Below are 23,588 nucleotides of genomic sequence, written 5' to 3'. Positions count from 1 at the left end.
TTACTTAATTGGCACTGTGGGACTCCCTGGGATCATAGAGGATGTTATATGACTGTCCTTATCTTTTTTCCTATCAATAACTGGGATATGGGGTTATTTCAAAGTACAATAGATGGGCTAAATGAACCAAAATGCTTCTCTTGTCTAAAACTGCAATGTTATTATGTCTTTATTTAGAATGGCTCAGTAATTCTGTTTAAACCATGTACAAGACATTGGTTTGGCCGCATTTAGAATACTGTGTACAGTTCTGGTCACCACATTACCAAAAGGATGTGGACGCTTTGGAGAGGGTGCAGAGAAGGTTTACGAGGATGTTGCCTGGTATGGAAAGTGCTAGCTATGAAGAGAGGTTGAGTAGGTTAGGTTTATTTTCATTAGGAAAAAAAAGGAGGGGGGGGGGAAGACCCTATTGAGGTTTATAAAATCATGAAGGGTATAGACAGGGTGGATAGAGACAAGCTTTTTCCCAGGGTGAAGGATTCAACAACAAGAGGTCACACTTTCAAGGTGAGAAGTGGAAAGTTTAAGGGGGATACATGCGGCAAGTTCTTCACACAGAGGGCGGTGGGCGTTTGGAACGCGTTGCCAGCAGAGGTGGTAGAGGCAGGCATGGTATATTCATTTAAGATGCGTCTGGATAAATGCATGAGTAGATGGGGAGTAGAGGGATACAGATGTTTAGGAATTGACCGACAGGTTTAGACAGTATATTTGGATCAGCTCAGGCTTGGAAGGCTGAAGGGCCTGTTCCTGGGCTGAAGGGCCTGTTCCTGGGCTGTAAGTTTTCTTTGTTCTTTCCTGATTGCTGGGCAGAGTGATTTATTGTCTTGTCCTTTAGTCCCCAAAACACGCACTTGGGTAAAACAGAGCTTTGCTTATTGTTCCCCTTAATCCAACCAATTGGGAACCTTGTTGAGTCTCAGAAAACTTGCAGTCTGCCTAAAACTGTGAAGATCAGTCTAAGATTCAATCTCAGTTTTCAAAGCAATAGACACAACAAATGAGGGCACCAGTGACACACTGAGAATCTTCTCTATTTATTTTAAAGCATAATTTAAATTCATTTTCAAATCTACATAAAAGTAGGGCTACTGCATAAACATTTGAGAAAATTAGGACACTGTTTATCTAAAAGGAACTATGTTTTGCACAAGAATATGGAGCAAAAATGTGTTAATACAAGACATTTTGCCACTGAACACACATCCTCTCTGCTTTACTTTTGAAGGTCCCCTCATTCTCTTTCAAAACTGCTGTAAAAAACAGTGGAGAAGCTGGTTGGATACTGGTCCATTCAGAGTGAATTTGGACATTTTCAGACATTGCTTTCAGACAGTGTTCTTCAGATGCTGCAAGTGCTGGAGATCTCTCTTGCTTACAAGCCAGCAGGAAGAGGAGGAGTAGGGAGTGATATTTTACACCTACCCTGTATTGGCTATCATACAACACATACCTTCTTCTGCATCAGTGTGTTTATTGATTCATCCCAAACATTGCACATTGACTATAAAGGATTCAGTTCATGTCGGTAACAACAAATATCTAAATATATATTATTAAATATGTTCAATTTTCCAGAATGTACTTGACTAAAGAGATGTACATCAGACTAGCTACTATTCCATGTACAGAAATAGAATTTACAGGAGATTGGTGACATTGATTCTCACAGATTTTAATTGATAAAGAAACTTAAACCAATTTTAAAAAATGCTATTGAACCTTGACAATTTTGGGAGGATGGTGGTGGGCAGTGCTGAGCTGAATAATCTGTCACTAGTTATATTATCGAACTCACAATGAACTCCAGTTTGGTAATGTTTGACGAATATAACACTGTCATTTCAAAGGTAATACTTCTTTTGTTGTTAATTTTAAATTCTCTTCTTCCCAAAAGTAAAACCTGATTGTGTGACCTGAATATCACATGACTTGAGAGCACAATTACAGTATGGAATATTCTAAATCTCATCCCTGCTGGCTGACATCAGAATACAATTCATCTCAATTCACATTCCTCACTTTTTGGTAAAATACTACTTTTCGCACTGATAGCAGTGTGCATTTCACTTGAAACCCCCAATGACAACATTGATTATTCTAATGTCTGACTGGAAAAAGATGCCTGAAAGCAGAATTAACACTTCTGAATGACCTTCCTATGAAATGGAAGCATTTTGTTTTTTGGAAAATACAACAGCTCTGTCATGAAGTAAGTTTTTCATTTTTTTTTCTTTATTTTTTGCAAAAATAGTCTCTTTGCAGCTTCAACAATTTTCAAAAGATTTTTTTTAAACAGATGTACAAATCTGAGAGCAAGGATCTTCCCCGGGTTTGGTTTCTTTGCTTGTCCTTTTCAAACTTACCCTTGGTACAAATTTTGAAAGGATTAAAAAAAACACATCCTTTTACTGCGAGTTTTAGTAATGAAGAAAACATGGTTTTAAAACAAAGAAGTACAAGGCTGCTCAAAACCTTGTTGCTGTTTCCAGTTGCAGAACTGTAATATTTTCAAGGGCAGGTTTGATGGAAAAAATCTTTGACATTCACTCATTCATTCAATTCATCCATCTATCTGTTAAAATCAAGTAATTTTCGCAGGGGACTTTTTTCAAATGTAGGTCTATCTTTGGCAAAATCTATTAACATGTATCTATAAAAAGAAAAAAAAAATCAGGAGATTCTTCACACTCAGCCAACTCAGAGTGTTCAACGTGTGCATTTTTTACAGAACTCTTTGCATAAAAGTTAAACCAATTGTCAGCAACCATCAGCTCGTAACACTTCAGAGTTATGCCAACTATTTTTCCTCAATTTCTCTTAAAACTAAAAGGGTGACTTTACAAAATAGTTATTTTTAACCATGCAAGTGTTGAATGGAGCAAATGAAAAGAGTTTAGATGCATTGAGTATAGAGGCCCTGTGCTGCTTCAAGCTTAAAACTTGCCTATCTCTCTAACTGTGAGCTACATCAAAAATGAAGCTCTGGCTTTTAAGATTTCAGGAACCTGTTATATTGTTAACACAATTCTATGTGTGAATTATTTTGGTGAAACAAGGTCATCAGCCAACTGAAGTAATAATAATGGGACTATTCATTGGAGGGCTGGACTGAGTAAATGATGATTCAGGTAAGGAAAATGTGGATCAATAAGTCACCATTTATCTCCCTTTGAGGCCCTTACATTTCATCTTATTTTTTGCTTTCCTTCCTAAAGGATTACATTAGGATCTCAGTGGGGAGAGGAAAGGCTGGAATTTGTCCTCTACAAACTATTCTGCCATTCTCTGAGATCATGGTAGGTTTACATCTTTGGCTATGACCACCTTGGCTATGGTGGTCATTACCTTGTAATACTCTTGCCCAACAACAAGCTTCATGAGCTTTTTTTTTTGGAGAGTGAGTTCCAGGTTTTGCAGGACTTTGTTCCAAACTCCCCCACCAAAGGAATATTTTCTCTTTATGTCCTCTTGGGAAGCAGAGGCCTTCCTACCCCTGGCAATCCAACCTACACTCTAGGTTAAAATGAAACATTTAGGTTGAGTATTGATTTAAATAAATTGACAGAAAATCACTTTTCAAATCGCTATGCGTAGCAGATGACAGATTCTGATAAATTATGTTGAACTTTAAAAGATAGATTACATTTTTGTAATCTATCCAAGTATTCAGTATTAATAGCAATCCTCAGTGCCCGGTCTCGGGAAAGTACAACCATCAGTCAAAGCAATAATGAGGTCAACAAAATTGCATACGTAATATTTTTTGGATGTTTAGGTGATCCCTAACTTAACTCAGAAGAACATCTGCCCTATAAGAATCCATTCATCTTACTTTAGTTTCTTATTGAAGAGCTATTTGTTTAGATGCCCTGATCACACAGACCGACTATATGGTCCAAAAAAAATACCTGAATAAAGCATAGAATTTGACAACTATTAAATACAATTTCTCTATAATATATACTACATAAATATTAACATTGCACTGCACTGTGTCTATTTTGATCAGTATTTTCTCTGCAATGTAATCTATATGGAAGATAGCTGGATAGGAAGAAATAGGTTGCAGCAGTGGCTATTTTTAAACCTTTGACGTTTTACATTGTCAACAATTTTTCCCTTGTGCAGGAGTGAGTTCCACTCAAGCTCAAAGAATGTGTTACAAATACTTACATTTAAATAAACATTATTTCTAGCTGGTAAGATCTTAACAAGAGTGGTCCTATAAAGTATGTGCAATGGCTGTAGATGGATAACCTACAGTATTATGACAAACATTTCCACACTTATTCACATACACACACTCACTCATTCATACGCAAACAAACTAGCAATGGTCAAGATCACTGTAATGCTCAGACTGTCTTGCATACAGTAATCTGCAACGTTAAAGTGCTGGTGTGCTTTGAACTAACCGAATCAATGTGATTGAGCTACAAGGGTACAATGTAGAATGCTCTCGAACAAAGATCTTGCACACGTGTAGCACTGGAAAGCCCGTGACTGGGAATGTGCCCGATAAAAATGAGCGCCTTAAAATACTGCTCCTTACATTGGACATCAGTAGCACAATCTGGAATATCAGAATTCGTTAACATTCCTACAAAAAACATTGGTATTGTTTTTGGTGAGATGACCCAAAAAGTGGGCCTTGCCAGCTTGTTCCACAAAGTGCAGTCGAGGTGACTTGTGTTATAAGGGCCTTCAGGTCTCCATTCCTCTGGCCCCACCACATAGAATAAACCTTTACCTGACTGTCTCTGATGGCATTAGCTCTTTAAGCTTTCTGCGGGGAATAGCCAATGTAAATGATATTGCTGTGGGAAATTACTCAGAAAGACATTTCTCTGAGAGACTCAGTCTTAGAGACCATACACCTGCCACGATATAGATCTCTAATTAATACAGCAGGAATCATTGGATGCTTTCTTCAGGTGGGTGAAAAAAAACCTTCATCAAAAATATTGATTTCCTTTTTGGAATTAATCATTGGTCCACATTTTTTATTACAGAAAGCTATGAATAGGAATCTGGTTTGGTATTGGTGGTGGAAAATTCCATAATCTCTGGCCAAATGTAGGAAAGGTTGCCTGAAGGAGACGCCTCTTCCTACAAAATAATCAAACTATCCCATGCCTAATGAAGGTTGAATTCAAGAAATCATCTTTTATTTTCCAAAAAAAATATAATGATGATTTTGAAAGAAAAGCCACGGTCATCATCGGCAAAGATTAGGGGCTCCACATTTAGTTTCCATTCCACCTCCCCTCACTCTATTTCTGTTTGGTATAGCAATTGTGGATATAGAAGGTAGCAAAATATAAAGACGTATGGCAGTTGGAGATAACTTTCTCAATGTACAGAATATGCCTATTGAGAAAATTTACTGATTCATTTGAAACTTATGAGAGTTTTGGGTTGTGGCACCTTGCAGTGATTAACAGAATCTTTCAATCTAACACAAGTTCCAGTTGTTGTTAATCTTTGGAAATATCATGGCACCATCCAGGGGCTCCCGTGACAACATATCTTACTGCACAACAAAGTTGACATAAATGGGAGTGAACCACCTTCCCTTAACTGCTTCAGCATCCATTAGCTTTGCAGAATGAATTCTCAGCAACTATCCTACAGAAGTCATGGGTGGCTGGAATTTTGTTTCGGAAAAAGGCTATTGAAAATGGACCAATTCACCAAACTTAACTGATGTGAGTGTTTATAGTTCCAACAATGTCCTGAGGAGCAAACTAATTGATAAAAAATGTAAAAGATATCAGGTGAGGAAATGCACATCAGAAACAGCAAAACTCTGCAACAGGATGTAACCCACATGACTGCTACAGTATTAAAGTCACAACTTGGTTATGCTAACTTTCAAGATTGAGATGACCCCTCAGAGTCATGGTTACAGTGGAGTGCCATTTTTTGATGCCAGGCAACCAAAAATTTCAGTTAAACACACAGATTGAGTAAATATTGTAATTTATTTTATTTATAAATATTACTTTTTTTTCTTCTAAATATATTAATGGCTGGATCTTTGCTTTGTGCCTTTTCAGAGAGTAAGGAAAATGCCCAGGCCAACTCAATTGAAATCTGATAAATGGATGTCAATTAACAATGTTTAGAAAAATAATAATTCTGGGGATGTGGACATCACTGGCAAGGCTGGCATTTATTGACCTTCCCTTGTTGCGTCAAACTGAGTTACAAAAGCGAATCCTGGAAAGTTCCAGTACTACCACTCGGCAGTCTACCTCCCAATTTCAAAAGGGGAAACACCTTTCACATTATAAAAAAGTGACGCTCCACTGTTCAGAACTACCTGGGAGAATGGTCAGTCAGTCACCTGCTTGAGTGCAAGGCAGGGAAACATCGCAAGGGCTGCAGTAACCCTTGTTACTGTCTGGATGGTAGAGAGGGCGATTGGCGGGGATTTGACCTCCAGTGCCAGTCAGAATGCAGAATTCTTCATTAATGTCAGGAAAGGATGAAAAAAAGTTGTCTTTTTTTGGCAACAAAAAAGAACAATTCAACAATTCAGTTCAGTGGTCCTCCTCGGTCTGATCCAAGGAAAAACTGGAAAGAGTCAGCAAATCCTTCGGGGGAGAAGGAGAGGTGGGAGTGCTTTCAGGAGGCAGTGGATCTACAAGGTCCACGGACTCCTTGTGAGGGGCTGAGTCACAGGACGGGGCACGCCTTCTCAAACACATGTCACTGGATGATGCCTGCCCACGAGTGCCCTGTATCGATGTGTGGTGGTCCTCTGGTGGCTCTATAGAAATGCAGGGGGGGCTCATTTTCTGCTTCGGCCGTACTGTATTCTGACTGTCCAGTTCCGTCACTGCCTGGCCAATGGCCCAACAGGACGCCGATGAGAATTGGTGCTGTGGAGCTGTGTCAACGGACGAGCAGATCTCAATTGAATGTCTCCGAGGGTCGTCCAACCACGATGTGGGCTTGGCCAAGAACCCTTGAGTATCTACGCTGTAGAACTTTTTGATATCTTTCATGGAGAGGTTTCCTGTGCTGCTGCACATTTTCGTGGGTAGTGTAGGGCACATAGGAGGTTTGGAAGCTCTCTTGCTGCCACTGATGATTTGAGAGACTTCCTGGTCCGCTGAGTTAGGAAGTTCCCTGAAGGGGTTCCGAACATGACGTGGTGACGTTGTCACAAAGTTAGTGATGTTGCACTGGTTATGGCTGTGCTGTTGAATGTGGACACTATGCTTGGTTGGTGCATTTGGTGAGGCAGACACTAAGACCACAGATGGTTGCACAACAGACACATGCGGCACTGACACATTCAAGAGTGAAGGTTCGTTAGTCTGTACCTGCAAATTTTCCTTGGACTCCATATATAGTGGATCCAGAGAGTCATTTGTTACAGCAACCTAAATGGGGTGTTAAAATTGTGGGGAGTGGGAGGAACAGAATAGGCCAAAGATATGTTAGTGTGCTGACAATTCTTAAATCTACTTGGTGCTTTGGTAGATAATTTTAAAATATGCTGCTTTTGTGCAAAATCAAAAAGCAGCAAAAGATTCAGTGCTTAAAACAGCCATACCTAATTTCACATGTGCTTGTCAGTTCTGGTTAATTACTAAATAAGGCAGTAATGATTAAATACAGGCAGGACATAATTCTACAATGAAGGTATCTCTGACAAAAGCGATTCAAGTTGAGGGATTTTAAAATCTATACTGTTGGAAAAGTATAGTGTTTTTAAGATGCTGTGGTAATATATTTCTCCTCATATCCTGATGCCAGCGAGCTTTTATATCCAACTGTTCCTTTATGTAGATAATCCCTTCATGCTGATGTCCTCTTTGTATGTCTCTGTGATTTAGTTACCTGCCATGGGAGGATGGTCAGATTCACTATCACTTCTTTCCATGACATTGGGGGTAATTTTCACCTTTGTATTAATGGCAGGTATTCTGTGTGGCTGGGTTTTGTAACCGCATACACCTGTTTAGTGGCTGAGGAGAGCAGAACTTACACCCATCTCCTCTCACCAAGGGCATGAGATTGAAGGGCCAACAAATAGTTCATGTAAGCACTTCCACTTGAGCAGAGGTAATCCATGCAGTTAGAGAGTCTAACCCATGGAACTACCAGTTTCTACAAACTTTTTTCTGGCACTCTGTGCTATTGTATTCATAGGCTGTGCTGAGTCCATGACATTCCTCGGATTTTCCAATCTCCACAACAATAGACTGTGTGCCTCGAAAAAAGAGTGCCAGTTCCTGTTGTTGGGTTGAGACAGGGTTAACATGGAGTCGAGGGGCCATCATGGTCCATTCTGTCAGTATTCTAAAGCTCTGTTTGCCTTTCTCTGCTATGGGATTGAACTGGGTTGCTGACCTTATTTGCCACACATTATCAGTAATATGGACATAGATATGGTAAGGTAAAATCATTCCAACTCTTTGTTCACACTATGAGCATTATAATCGTGTAATCCAGAGTGCTGCTTCTCTAACAATCTCTATCTCAGACTCTTTATTACAATGGACTCCATGTTTACATTGTCATGTCAGACTGACTCGTACTAACCTTTTGCTGCACAGTTAGCACCTCCCAAAGACATGCCCAGCCTTTCTGCAGCTCAGTGTATGAATCTCCGCAATCCTGTGTGACTGATAATGGGGTACTTTCCCTCCTCATCTCTTGGACTTTGATATGACCTTTGACAGTCAGCCACACTGTCCTACTCCTATACCTTCCCCTGTTGCGCAGCTTCAATCCTTAGCTTTCAACTACAGCATTGCCAGCAATAGTTTCTCTTCTCACCCTTGCATCATTTCCTGTGCAATCCCTGAAGAAACTGTCTTTGACTTCCTCCACTCCCTCTCCTACAGATTGGCCCTTGGTGGAACAGACTTGAGAGGTTGAATGGCTTTCTTCTGCCCTTAATCTTTGTGTTCCTGTGTTGCCCTTGACAATACAGCTTCTTTTAGCCCTTCACTCCCCTTATGCTGTTAGGCTGTTTGTCTAATGACCGGTCTTGGCTGAGCCACAATTTGTCCAGTTAAATGTTGGGGAAGATTAAAGCCATTATCTTCACTTCCACATCATTGCCCGGTATCTGGTCACTACCTCAACTTAAAGAAGACCTTGCTCCTTCTTCAACCCCAGCTGAGCATCTAACCCCTCCTTCCCCAAAGTAAAGCCAAATTTTCCCTTTGGAATATCACTCACGAGCTTCTCTTTTTCCACAGATTATTGCTTGGAATTCTCAGCCACGCTTCCGTACAGAATATTCCATTGCTGTCCTGGCTGTCTCTGACTCTGCATTGCCTAATAATCTTCAGCTCATTTAAAAAAAAACTGTGTTGCCAATATTTTATCCCACAAGTCTCATTCATCTAACAGTCCTGTCCTTGCTGACTTGGGTTGGTGTTTGATCTGTGAATGCCTTCATATTAACATTCTGAAAGGGCTGGATTGTGACCTTAAGGAGCTTCCTCATCTATTCTGTACCATTCAGTCCCAAAATGGACCAAAAGAGATCAGAATCATAGAATCCCAACAGTGTGAAAGCAGGCCATCTGGCCCACTGAATCCACACCAACCCATTAAATAACATCTCAGTCAGATCTACCCACTTAATCTATCCCTGTAACCCTGCCTTTCCGTGGCTAATCCACCTTGCCTGCACATCCCTAGACACAATGGACATTTTAGCATGGCCAATCCATCTAAACTAAGGGCCTATAACACTCAGTGTCCTCTACTCGACACTGACCAACGATTTTGCTGGCTGTGACCAACCAGCACAGACAGCTCCAGGGTCAGAGAAGACTGTCATACCTGCACCTAAAATTTGAGGGTCAAGGAGGAGGATAAGATGGAAGCTGCAGAAAGGCAAGTAATTTTCTTTTACAGATACTGGCCATCACCTTTGGTGTGGCAGTCTTTCTGGTTGTTGTTTGACTCTAGTATTCCTGCTGCTACAGGTTTCCCAGGCTTGATTTATGCCCCACTGTTTCCAAGTCTAATATCATTTTAGTTTTCTTTGTTCTTTCGTGGGATGACAGCATCAGCGACAAGGCCATCTTTGGTTGCCTGTTCCGAATTGTCTATTATCGGACTGCCTTACCAGGCTATTTCAGAGGACAGTTAAGATTCAAGCATATTGCTGTGGATCTTGAATTTAAAGTCCACCAGTTGCCATTTGAACATCCCCATTATAGTAGGCCTCTAGATTAATAGTCCAGTGGCATTATCAGTGCTCCACATATAATCTCCTCGAGATATCATGGGTAAGCTTGTTCTTGCTTCTATCTGTCATAAATGACCATGAAAGAGATCTCCAGGTAAGTCTAAGAAAATTTTGGATGTGAGCTAGTATAGGGAATAAGGCCCTGAATAGTCTGACTCGATTCTTGCTGTAACCAATCAACAAGGGCATGAGGATATCAAAATGGCAGGCATATTGCCTCTAACTACTTTCAATCTTTATCAAAATTTTCATTAGCCTCTCCTGAAGATGTTCTTTACTTACTACGATTCTAAAGTATTTCACTCAACCATTCTGCATGTGAGTGACCAATCAATGAGTTTTGAGAAACTAAACCTAAGGCTGAGGAGAGATTAAAAACTCAAATTAATGCAATCGTGCCCTCACAACATCCACTCACACCTTTCAGAGTGGGTCAGTGGAATGTGGTCAGCCTGACTGAAGATTTCCTCCCCTTTCTGTGGTGGTGGCAGTAGGATCTAGTGTAGAAGCCTGACCATCATCCTAACTGAAACCATCTAAGTAGCTGAGGCTAGGACTTAACTCCAGATATTCTTGTTTTGTTGACCTTTTTTCCCAATGGGCACTGCATTCATCCATTTAGTCAGAAGGAGATCTCAATCCCATATTCTTAATGATGTAAGACCAACCTAGTCACTGCCATTTGGATGAAGGTAGCTTCAACATGATGTCAGTGAGGAGTAAGATTTGATCTTGACAATCTCAATAAGCCAGCGATATTCATCTTTCAATGATTCCTGTCCAGCAATTAGGTAGAAAGAGAACTGGAGCTCCTACTGTCAATTACGTGGTCACCATTAATAACTTTCCAGGTTCTTGATGAATTCAGGTTTCACTATCTGCTGTGTGGGGGTTGAACCTATGTCCCCATCAGCCCGGGGTTCTGGATTACTAGTCTGGTGATATTACCACTACTCTGCCAAGTAGCACATATGGAGGTTATAGGTCAGACCCGCATTTGGGCAGACAACAGAAAGAGAAGACAGCTCTCAAAGTGAAATCAATGGGAACCTAAAGAAATGGATAACACAGGTGTGTTTGAATCAATATTGTTCATTCTACACTGTCACAGAAAGTAATAATTATCCTCATTCTTTTTAGACTTCTAATGACAAAAGGCTCCATTTCTCTCCAGTGGTTTTCGCTGCATTCCCCATATTCAATAGTTAGATCATGTGTGTCACAAGATTGCTTAAACCCACGCTTCAAATCTAAATATTTTAAAAAATATATTTTCAAAAATAGGCATTTTTTCACATGAAAATCTGAGACTATCTCCATACCAATAGAGGTGAAGTGCAGGCCTGTTAAATACTATTTTGTACTGAAGAAAACAGAAGGCCAGTGTTAGTGTTCGTGCAGGAAACCCGTCTTCAACACAGAAGGAAAACAGGCTCCACACAGATTCACTGTGAACACTCCTTAGTTAAGAAGGTGTGCATGATGGCAGGAGGGTAAGTCATCCTGGGAGTAGGGTAGGGAATAGGTGATGAAGGTATTAACAACAAGAGTTTCTATGATGAATAGGGCTTCTGCCAAGACACCGAGGATGAAAAAAGCTCAGCTACATGTTGTCAAAACAAAAAGTGGGAAAAAAAAATCAATTAGAATTGAATCAGCAAGGATAATGCAAAGAATGTAGTGCAAGTTTCAATAAATGCAGTGCGTTTCTACAATAATATGTCATCTTTTACAGAACACCATTATTAAGATCTTTCAGATTATAAATCAAATGTTATGCGGGAATGGGCTGCACATTATAAGTAAGGCAGAATCTGGTGACCAAGTAAACGTAGACTGTTCTGCAAATAGGAGAATGTGAGCACTGCAGATGCTGGAGATCAGAGTCACAAAGTATGGCACTGGAAAATCACAGCAGGTCAGGCAGCATTCGAGGAGCAGGAGAGTCGACATTTCAAGCATAAGCCTGAAATGTTGACTATTCTGCAAATACTCAGGTAGTGACTATGAGAGAGATACTGAGTTAAAGTTTCAGAGCAATCACCTTTTATCAACACTGACTCATTTATGTTCATTCATGGATGGGAATGTTACTGCCATGTCCATCAACTAAGTAACTTGCTCAGCCATTTAAGAGTCAACTACATTTCTGTGGGTCTCCAATCACATGCAGATCAGACCAGAGAAGATCTGTAGTGTTTTCACTGATAGTTTCATGGTCACTGACAAGCATTTCAATTTCAGATTTTATTGGGGGGGTTTAAATTGGTGGGATTTGAACCTGTATGTTGTCAGTCTGGGCTACTGAATTACTAGTTAGCGACGTTACCTCGACAACAAAATCTCGACTTGAAAGCACAGCTTTTAGTAATTTCTATTTCAGATTTGCAGCATCCACAGTAATTTACTTCAGAAAAACTGTTAGCACCTGTTCTGAACAGCTGGTACTGTGTGATGTTCATAAAACAGCTTCTGTATCAACCTTCATCCTACAATGTGTTCTATTCTTTCTTCCTAATTGCCCTGGAGATGTTGGTAATCTGCCTTTTTGAACCGTTGAAGTCCTTGGAGTGAAGGAACACTTGCGACTAAAAGGGAGTTCCAGGGTTTTGACTCTCTAACATTGAAGGCACAGTGATGTTTCTGAGTCAGGATGGTGAGTGGCTTGGAGGGGAACTTGGTGGTGCTCTCCTACATCTGCTCGTCCTTCTAATGTGATGGATCGACTTTGGAAGGTACTATTGAAGGATGCTCAGTGAGTTGCTGCAGTGCACCAAAAAAAACTGAGACAGTGGTGGAGGGAGTGACCATTTAATTTGGTGGATGATGGGGTGGCGATCAAGTGGGGCTGCTTTGTCCTGGATGCCGTACAGATTCTTCAGTGTTGTTGGATCTGCACTACAAGGGGAAAATATTCCACCTTGACGGTACCTTGTATAAGGTAGGCAGGCTTTGGTTAAAGTTAAATTAGAACTGCTGAAGGAAATGGGTAGCTGATCACCTTCTTAATTAATGGTACAATTAACCCCAGATTCTATTAGATCAATTCAAATGCTGAACTTGACATCCTTGTCAGTGTCCTTTCTGAGATGATTTGACAGTTTAGTTACTGAAAGGCTGTCTCTCTTGGCAGTACAGTCTAGAATTAGGGATAAAGCGTGAATTTTGTTGAAGAGACAAGCATCTCGCCTGACGGCTGGAGAGCTCGGTTAGGAAATCGCATTGCTTCCTTTGGGAAGGGCTGTCAAATCACAGGCCAATAAAACAATTGAAAGGCCTTTCTCTGGGATCCTGATCATAGGGATAGAGTTCCGACTTACTGACGGCTGCCAGCCAATAAGGAACAGGCAGCTCTTTTGCTCAGTAGTGACACTGGGAAGACGGTGATTGGTGTTGGAATGACAAGCACCAGAGATCTGAGGTCATGGGCCAACTAAGATAACCAATGGAAGGAGGGGATCTCAGGGTGGTGGTCGTAAGAGGGCAGTAGGGAAGAGGTGTAAGGGTCAGCAAAAAGAGTAGGGGCTGCCGTTCAGCAAGTAGCTCCCTTCATGAAGCTTCATCCCTCGATCAGTTTCCTCAGCCTCCCCCTTTCACTGGGAGATGGAAAGAAACCTGCATGTCACATGGCCACCGACCTGCTCTTTGCTGGGTTAATACCTGTGACGATGGTAATGACCAGTGGCCATTAATTGTCTGTTTAAGAGGCTCAATTGGTGGCAAGTTGGGAGTCTGACCATAGACCATCCTGCCTCAGAATTAATCAGGGTGGTCATGGGATTGTGGGGAGGTTCCCTCTTACTGCCTCCTACTGGACATAATGCCCTCTCCTCACCTCCAAATATACCACTAGAGAGCAGAAGGTTTCACATGGACTCAGGATAAAGGGATACCCACTGAGGATTGAGATGAGGAGAAATCTACTCTGGAGAGCTATGGATGCCCAGCATGTTCAAGATGTAGATTGAGATGCTGAGGCGTGTGGATATGAGTGGGTAAATAGAGTTGAGTCAAGATCAACGATGATCTTATTAAATGGTGAAACAGGCTTGAGTGGGGCAAATAGTCCACTTGTGGTCCTGTTTATGATGCTGTCACACAGAATCACTGTGTTACCGAGCGCATAAGACAGGCTTGTGTGGAGGAGGAGGACACAGGATGGGAGAGGCACATAATATTAGCAAAGGAAACAGAATTTGTGTCTGACAGAACATAGAAAGATTGGGCATAGATTACAGAGTGCAGCATAAACTTGCTAGAAAGTGATGTAGATGGGATTGAGTTACAGCACCAGCTAGAGGCTGTGAGACCTACAAACCTAGATTCAAATGTCAATTCCCAAGGAGAGCCAAGCTGGTTTAGTTTTATGTTTCAAAATGAAAACATTTTCAAAACCAATACTGTACACAGATGCATTGGGTTAAAGACACAGACAAATGAATGAACAATAAAAGTGCAAATACTGCCAGTAGGAAAGAGCAAGAAGGCAGTCTTGGTTTGAGACCAAGTCAGAAGTCCCATCCTGCGCCCTGTACACCCACTCCCACCCTGCCCCCTGTAAAAATGCTATCCCATATTCCCAATTCCTTCGCCTCCGCTGCATCTGCTCCCAGGCGGACCAATTCCAATACCGAACAACCCAAATGGCCTCCTTCTTCAAGGACCGCAATTTCCCCCCAGACGTGGTCGATGATGCTCTCCACCGCATCTCCTCCACTTCCAGCTCCTCCGCCCTCGAACCCCGCCCCTCCAATCGCCACCAGGACAGAACCCCACTGGTCCTCACCTACCACCCCACCAACCTCCAGATACATCGTATTGTCATTTCCGCCACCTCCAAACAGACCCCACCACCAAGGATATATTTCCCTCCCCTCCCGTATCAGCGTTCCGGAAAGACCACTCCCTCTGCAACTCCCTCGTCAGGTACACACCCCCACCAACCCAACCTCCACTCCCGGCACCTTCGCCTGCAACCGCACGAAATGCAAAACTTGCGCCCACACCTCCCCCCTCACTTCCCTCCAAGGCCCCAATGGATCCTTCCATATCCGTCACAAATTCACCTGCACCTCCACACACATCATTTACTGCATCTGTTGTGGCCTCCTTTACATTGGGGAGACAGGCCGCCTACTTGCAGAACGTTTCAGAGAACACCTCTGGGACACCCGCACCAACCAACCCAACAGCCCCATGGCTGAACACTTTAACTCCCCCTCCCACTCCACCAAGGACATGCAGGTCCTTGGCCTCCTCGATCGCCAGACCATGGCAACACAACGCCTGGAGGAAGAGCGCCTCATCTTCCACCTAGGAACCCTCCAACCACAAGGGATGAATGCAGATTTCTCCTCCCCCCACCTTATCTCAGTCTCAACCCTCGGACTCAGCACCGTCTTCTTGACCTGCAATCTTCTTCCCGACCTCTCTGCCCCAACCCCTCTCCGGCCTATCACCCTCACCTTAACCTCCTTTCACCTATCGCATTCCCAACGCCCCTCCCCCAAGTCCGTCCTCCCTACCTTTTATCATAGCTTGCTTGGCACACCCTCCTCATTCCTGAAGAAGGGCTTATGCCCGAAACGTCGATTCTCCTGATCCTTGGATGCTGCCTGACCTGCTGTGCTTTTTCAGCAACACATTTTTCAAGTCAGAAGTCACACAACACCAGGTTATTGTCTGACAGTTTTATTCAAAATCACAAGCTTTTGAGGGAGCATTTCTCTGAAAGCTTGTGATTTTGAATCAACCTATTGGACTATAACCTGGTATTGTGCGACTTCCTACTTTGTCCATCCCAGTCCAAAACCTGTGCTTCCACATCTTGGTTTCAGATGGGTAGAGGTAGCTTGGACCTACGGGTGCTGACACTTACCTGCCTTCGCAGCATTCTGTGAGTGCTCACAGATCTCCGAGGGGGAGGAATCTTCGGGATAGTTTCAGAATCAAAACTGCTCTGACGGCTGACAGGAAGGAACAACCCAATGGGAACCTGGAGGTGGCCAGTTGCCCCCGTGGGTTGAGATTGAACTGAGGTGGTGGAACCTGGGGAAAGATAAGCAGTGATGGTTATTTGTCAAGGTTTGAACCACTGGACACTTATTTATCAAGTTTGCCTATGCATGATAAAATATTTTCACTAATTAATGATCAAAAGAACATGAATTTACATCAAATGTTTAACATCTGGAAGTGCATCACATTATATTTGAATTGTAATCATTATTATTTTGTAGAAAATGTGGGAGCATTTTGGAAAATGCCATACTCACAACCAGCAACCTGATAAATTACAAATTTGTCTGTTTTTGATGGTGTGGTTCAGAGATAAATATTGGTGAATCTGTCAGGAGACGTTCCACGATCATATTGCCATGTGGTTTTTATATTTACCTGTAAGTTTAACAGTTTAGCAGGTCATTGAAGAAACAGCACCTACAATAGAATTGCTGTCCCTTAGTACTGTACTCAAGTGTCTCACCAGTTTACCAGCTAAAGTGTGAATTAAACCTACAAGGTGTATACACAGTCATCAGTAGAATTATTGGATGAAAATTAATCAGGGGACTCAGGTAAGTATAAGTACTGGTGGGCAAACAAATGGGCTGCTTTGTCCTGGGTGGTGTCAAAATTCTTGAATGTTGACAGAGCTGCATCCATCCAGGCAAGTGAGGAGTATTCCACCACACTCCTGACTTAAGTCTTGTAGGTGGTGGACAGGCTTTGGGGAGTCAGGAGGTGAGTTACTCACTGCAGGATTCTTTGTCTCTTGTTCTTGTAGTTATTATTGTTCAGTTTCAGGTAAATTGTAACCCCAGGACGTTGATAGTGGGGGATTCAGCGATGGTAATGCCATTGAATGTCAAGGGGTAAATGTTAGATTCTTTTGTTGGAGATGGTGATTGTGTGAATGTTACTAGCCACTTGTCAGCTCAAACTCCTACAGAGATGACCTTGAGCTGAGATAACTCACGTCAAACACGAACAATCATCTTCCTGTTTATCATGTATGACTCCAACCAATGGAAGGTTGCCTCCAGATTCCCAATGATTCTAGTTTTGCCAGGGCTCCTTGAATAACTCTCCTGCTCTTTACTCGACCAGCGCCTCGCTTTTCGACTCTGATTTCCAGCATCTGCAGTCCTCACTATTTCCAGGGCTCCCTGATGTTACACTTAGTGTAATGGTCCTTGACGTCAAGGGTTGTCACTTTCAACTCACTTCTGGAGTCCAGCTCTTTTGTCCACATTTGAACTAAGACTGTAATGAGGTCAGGAGCCAAATGGCCCTGGTGAAATTCAAACTGGGCGTCACTGAGTAGGTGCTGCTTGATTGCACTGTTAACAATCCTTCCATCACTTTACAGATGACAGACTAATTGGCTGGGTTGGATTTGTCTTGTTTTCTGTTAACCTGACAAACTGGGGCAATCTTCTACATTGCTGGGTAGATGCCAACATGGTAGCTGCACTGGAGCAGCTTGGCACAGCTGGGTGTGGAGCACAAGTCTTCAGAATTTTGTCAGGGCTCACAGCATTTATAATATCCTGGGCCTCCAGGGGAGTGAAGACTCAAGAATCATCCACCCACTTAGAATCATAGAATCCCTACAGTGCTGAAGCACCCATTCAGTCCATACTGACCTTCCAAAGAGCTTCCCACTCAGCCCCTCACCCCTGCCTTATCCCTGTAACCATTTCCCATGGCTAATCCACATAGCCTGCACATTCCTTAATACCATGAGCAATTTAGCATGCCCAATCCACCCAACCTATAGATCTTTGAACTGTGGGATGAAACAGAAGCACCCAGCAGAAACCCAAGCAGACACAAAGAGAATGTGCAAGCTCCACACAGACTGTCGCCCTGGGCTGGAATTGAACGCAGGTCTCTGTCCCTGTGAGGCAGCAGTGCTAACCACCATGCTGCCCATTTCTGGCTGAAAATTGTGCAAATGCAGTGATGAGCTGGACTCCCCCATTGGTGAGGATTTTGAGGGCTGGATTAATGCAGAAAATATGATTGATTTTCAACTAAAATTCCCTTTGCCAGAACTGTTGAACATAGTCAGTTGTTGCATTGAGTAGATCAAATGAATGGCTGATAATTAACCACATCACTTCCACTTCGTACCGATGCATGAGACATACCTGATTGTAACCTGTGACTGCTCTCTGATCTCTGTAGACCCTGCAAGGGAGCGGGGTCGACAGGCTGAAACATGTAGCTGTCATTGGGCAGTGAGTGTGTTCGACCCACAAAAGGCTTCCTCACAGTCAGCAGGTTCTCCTCTGGGATCTTTTCCTTTGCCTCCTGTTCTTGGATTTGCTCAGCCTGCAGACAGAAAGGGCGCCATAAGGCTCATAGGAACAGAACAGGATGAGAACGGAACAAAGCTGAGCTGCTGATAATATGAAACACACTCATGCAGAAGGTCATTGACACACAGAAACATCCTACAGTAACAGCAACAGAAATGCAACAAAACAAAAAGAGAAAGTTTAAAACATTTGAGCAGGACATGTTACATCACTTTGCTATTAGGCAATGGATTACAATCTCATTATGCTGCAACACAAAACAGACAGTCATGTGTCACAGATCGATAGGTCACAATACTGGGCACTCTGTGAGTAGACAAACCATGACAATGCCAATTCCATCAGTCAGCTGCTTCATGCAAACATATCATCCTCTCTGCATATGTGCAGTATTCTTTGTTAATAAATACAGTGTCCTCAAGTGAATGACTACAGGTGATTAGCCGTTTTCACCAGCAATTTCTTGAAGTTACTGACAGGAGCTATCACACAAATCAGGAAAGCTATACTTGACAGCGAAGGGTGATGAGTAAAAATATGCTGTAAATGAAAATCTGGGGAAAATTAAAATTTAGAATCAAAACAATGGCTGAGAAACTTGCCTTGCCCGTCATTAAACCATGACTGCCAGATAATGAGTTCTATTGAAGTCACTGGTGGTCTTTTGCCTGAATGGCCAAGACAAATTCCTACCCCAAGTGATTCTCTTCTCCTTGTTTACGTCACTTCAGAATAAAACTGAAGTTGCATGAATTAGAATCAATGACTGGAGTGCAGGTTAGATTTCAATGAAATGCTGTCGATGAAGAAGTTAATATTTTCAATGCTTTCCACAAAATGGCCTTTGTCTACAAAGGGTTGGGCTAAAGAGAATGTGCTGGGCTGCTAGAATCCAGCAGAATTGTGGAGAAGCCAAAGAAGCCATCAACCAAACACTTGACTCAATGCTGGCTTTGCACAGGAAGGCCAGTCAGAGAAAAACTGGCAAAATGGTTACCTCCACGGCTTAAACGGTAACTTCCTTCCATTGGTGTTAGTTGACCCAATGTGATAGATGGTGCTTTCCATTCTTTAGATTAAAAAGTGCTAACCCCAATTTGTTTTGGTCCCTAAACCAATTCCAGGATACTCCATGCTACTTCTTTCCATGAAAACACTCCTTCTGTAATGGCTATCCCATGCATCTTCATTTTAACCATTTGATTATCCAATTCAGTTTAGTTATCAGATCAGGTTTCAGCTTTGTGGCCTTATTTTGGAATATATTCAGCAAAACTTTGTCCAAAATGAACCATTTTGCACTTAAGTCAATTCTCTCCAGTCCTCAAGATGTGACTCCATACAGGAGCTGATTTCATATGGGCTAGTTGCTCTCAGGTATCTGATTCAACCAGATGTTCATGTATGAACCGGGAAGAAGATAGGGCTCTCTGACCACAGCGTAACATCACAACCAAGCCTATGCTTGACTTTACCCACTGTTGACAGCAGGCGAGACCTTCCATTGCAGCATTATGGTTTAATGATGAACTGATTCTTGAAGCCATATTTTGGACCAAGGGTGAAAATGTCTAAGAGAAGGGGCAGTAGAGGTGACAATGCTTCCTTAACATCTCCCACCTCTTCATAAAAAACTTGTCCTGTCTTTCAGGCCAGACTGAGAAGCTTTAACCTATAAAATTGTTAAAATATACAGCAAAAATACAGAAGAACTAGAAAAATACATTTAATAGTCATCCCCCCCATTTTGGATAAAGCATCGTGTGAACAATAATACTTGCAAACATTGAATGCTATTTTTGTTCACATGTATCTGCCATTGTACATCTGTGCCATGACATTAATAAGAAGAATTGCATATGTACACATTTCTCTGTTTAACACAACCCATTAATTCCAAATAAATTGGCTACTGGAGCCAATGGAAACCCTTAATCACATGCTCTTGCATGAGGCATGATGGGAATAGTATTCATTGTCATAGGCAATGGCTACGAGATAGCACAATAGCACTTCTGTGCCACTGTACCATGGAGAGACAGTCAATGATGGGATGACATCAACAAGAAGCACAGGCAGACCTAACAGAAGACAGATACAAGATCCAGAAATGTTGGCTTGAGATAAAGGAACTGTTGCGCGACAGTTGAAAGCATTAGTCTACACATCAGCCTGGAAATGTCGAATGCTTGGGCAACGGAGAGGAGCAGATGGTTTTATATAAATATCAGGGCTAGAAATACTCTTCCTTTGTGCATTTCCCACCAAAATCAATGCAAAACAACCCAATAAAATAATTTGATGCCCATAGATCATTCATAAAGTGTAATATTTTATGTTTAGTTTTAAATGCCTAGAGTGTTGTTAGGTGTCAATAGTTTTACAACATCCTTTTTGTGGTTTTGTAAAGTGCAGGACATTCATGAATGACTGACACAATACAGTCTCTGACTAGAAAGCTTAGCTTGGGACTTATCATTCAGGCTTAACAAATTGAAAAGATTAGAATTTGTCATCAATATTCTAAACTCTGTTTCTCTGTAGTAATCATCACCTTATAATCTCAGAATATTTAGCTCATTCTTTATGAAGTGATTTATGTTTCTTGGAATAAATGTTTGAAGCATCCTTTGTTGCTGGTTCCACAATATCAGTCAATTTATCCATCATAGAACCAGGAAGAGAGGCTAGATGATTCCAGACAGGGGGCACAGGATGCATCTAATGCCTGACCTCTGCACCTCAGAGAGGTTTCTTTCCCCTGCTTGCTGTCCAGAGGAGATGCCTTCATCATTGAAGACTGGCTGACGCTTGTTATCATAGCTCAAGAATGTTTGAAATGGTGGGTGGGTGGCTACCATCAATTGTGGATCCAGAATTCAGCAAGGAGACGCCACCTTCAAAAAGATGGAAAATCTTTTTAACAACATTTACTGATCTCAAGAGTGTTGTGTGCAGAGAATTGTCAGAGGAGTAGAGCATCTCACTGAATGCCATTCACTTATCTTCTCCCAATAGTGATGCACACTTCCCTGTCAAATCACGGTCTCTCTTCAGTTGAACCTGCCCTCATTACACTCTTGGGCAGTAGAATCCAGACTGTAACCACTCGTTGTGTGAAAACATTTCTCCTCATGTTGCTTTGTCTTCTTTTTACTTTAAATCTGGGCCCTCACCCAGCTCTGCATCTTTATGATTTTGAAGACTTCAATTAGATCTCCACTCAGCCTTCTTTGCTCCAAGGATGCAGTACTTAACTCAATTAATGTTTTATTCAAGTTCAACATAACCTTTTCGCTCTTGTTCTCTGTACCTCTACAAATAAAACTTTGGAAGCTGAATGCATTAGCCACTCTTTTGACCTGTCCTCTGACTTATAATTTGCTCTTTATTCTCCTCTCCTGATTCCTTTCTATTCTTCCCTTATCTGGAGTTTGCTCCCTCCCTCTCCTGAAGGTGGTGACTCATGCAGGGAATTCCATGGGTGTTGGGTCCTTCCCAGATCATCATGTGCAAATCTGCACAAGAAATGATGGTCTGATCTCCAACAATTGGTCCACCATTGGGCAATCCAGTATAGTACTCAGCAAGTCTGAGACTTCCCAGCAGGGACCAGGATTCAGAGTCATACCAGACTCAAAAGATGCTGCCACACCTGTTGAGTTTCGCCAGCATTCTCGAATTGTTCCAGGATTAGGGGCTCATTCTGTGCTGCCACTTGGCTCTGGGATACTAAACCTAATTGTTATGCTCACAGTGCTGGGCTGAAAATTAATAAGGAGCAGCTTGGGATGCATCCCTCCAGGATTGCTGTCGAGTTTGTAGGAGTTAAAGATTAAGCTCCCTAACACTGTGGCGAGAAAACTGGTAGAAAAATCGACAGGCCATTAATCAAAAACTTGATCATTTTCTTTGAACAATTTTGCTCATTAGTTAGAAGAAAAAGGCTGCTTGACTGCAAATTTGTAGGAGGTTTTGCAATGAAATTGCTCGAATATGTATAATCTGAACTGGTGACTCTACTGAGGTGCAATTATTCAGTAATGCAGGACTATGAACGTCTGTTTAATTTCAGCCATAAAATATACAGACATGTACAGTGCAATAACTGAGCCAAACTGTGAGAGCTCAGGCAGGTTTACTTTATACGGTGTTTTGTCAGAGTCAGTGTACTCATAAACTGCAGAGATAATTGATCAATAACACCAACACACAGTCAGTGCTCAAGCCAGCTCCAAACAAGGCTAAACATATTAAATATAACTCTTAACCTAAAGCAACTTATAGCCAATCAATTTTTAAGGCATAACTGGATGTGATGCCTATACAGCAACATTTTGAGTGTTTGGAAAGCATTTAGATGTTGAGTCAATTGTGAGTCTACTATCTCATCAGTAACAGACCTCCACAAAGGTATAGAGGAACAGTCTTGGAAAATATGTTCATAATGTAGGCAAACAGGGCGAGTATGCACCTCTGAATCCTTCCAACACATGCTGATGACAGGAGGTAACAGTGGGAGACCTTTCTGGTCAGCCTTGTGTTGGGTTCTCTGCTCTCACTGTGTAGCTCCAGGATATAATATGCACATAAAGTTACACATTGCCACAGCAGCTCAGTTGGTTGGTGGTCAGTATGGGTCCAGTTGGTGTTTCTGGCTGCTTTGTGTTAGGGACCTGCTTCCTTGTCCAATCCATGGTAGAGGTCGTAACTCTGTGGGTCATACCTGGTTTTGGGCAGTGAATATGAGGGAAAATAATATGCACAGGTCCCCTTGCACTCCAACTGAGTTTACAGGACATAAGGAATGAAAGTATAAGTTAATGCTTCCCAAATGTTTTCACACTGTGACCTGACTTCAAGGCCTGGAATTAGCATGGCCCCTTTGTTAGAATGGGAGCAAGGATGTTGTAAGTTGATTCAATTTCAATGACAGCCATTTCTATCTTGGGTCTTGTGACCACAAAATTGTAACTCCTCATTCATTCCCAACATCTAAACACACGCACATTTAGGAAGCCCTAGTATGA

The 23,588-nt window shown here is 42.0% G+C and overlaps 1 protein-coding gene across 8 annotated transcripts in view; it reads right to left on the bottom strand.

The window, feature by feature from the left end:
- Window positions 1–1,020: 1,020 nt before the first annotated feature.
- The window catches only part of cacna1g (calcium voltage-gated channel subunit alpha1 G), a 611,364-nt gene continuing 588,796 nt past the window's right edge, over window positions 1,021–23,588 (bottom strand). For 6 of the 8 annotated variants that reach the window (XM_043714394.2, XM_043714393.2, XM_043714392.2 and 3 more), the window contains 3 exons: window positions 18,388–18,571; window positions 16,113–16,282; window positions 1,021–7,400 (listed from right to left, as the gene is read on the bottom strand). In XM_043714394.2, coding sequence (XP_043570329.2) covers window positions 6,552–7,400; window positions 16,113–16,282; window positions 18,388–18,571 — 1,203 coding nt within the window. In that variant the 3' untranslated portion in view covers window positions 1,021–6,551. Of the gene's footprint in view, window positions 11,838–16,112; window positions 16,283–18,387; window positions 18,572–23,588 lie in introns of all 8 variants that reach the window. The other 2 variants (XM_088000446.1, XM_088000447.1) reach the window with 2 other exon arrangements.

Source organism: Chiloscyllium plagiosum, unplaced genomic scaffold, assembly GCF_037043375.1.
Source record: "Chiloscyllium plagiosum isolate Xiang-an unplaced genomic scaffold, Cpla_swu_hap1 HiC_scaffold_25, whole genome shotgun sequence".
NCBI classification, from domain to species: domain Eukaryota; kingdom Metazoa; phylum Chordata; class Chondrichthyes; order Orectolobiformes; family Hemiscylliidae; genus Chiloscyllium; species Chiloscyllium plagiosum.
Note: the sequence above shows the minus strand (reverse complement) of the source record. Positions and strands in the feature narration are given on the sequence as shown.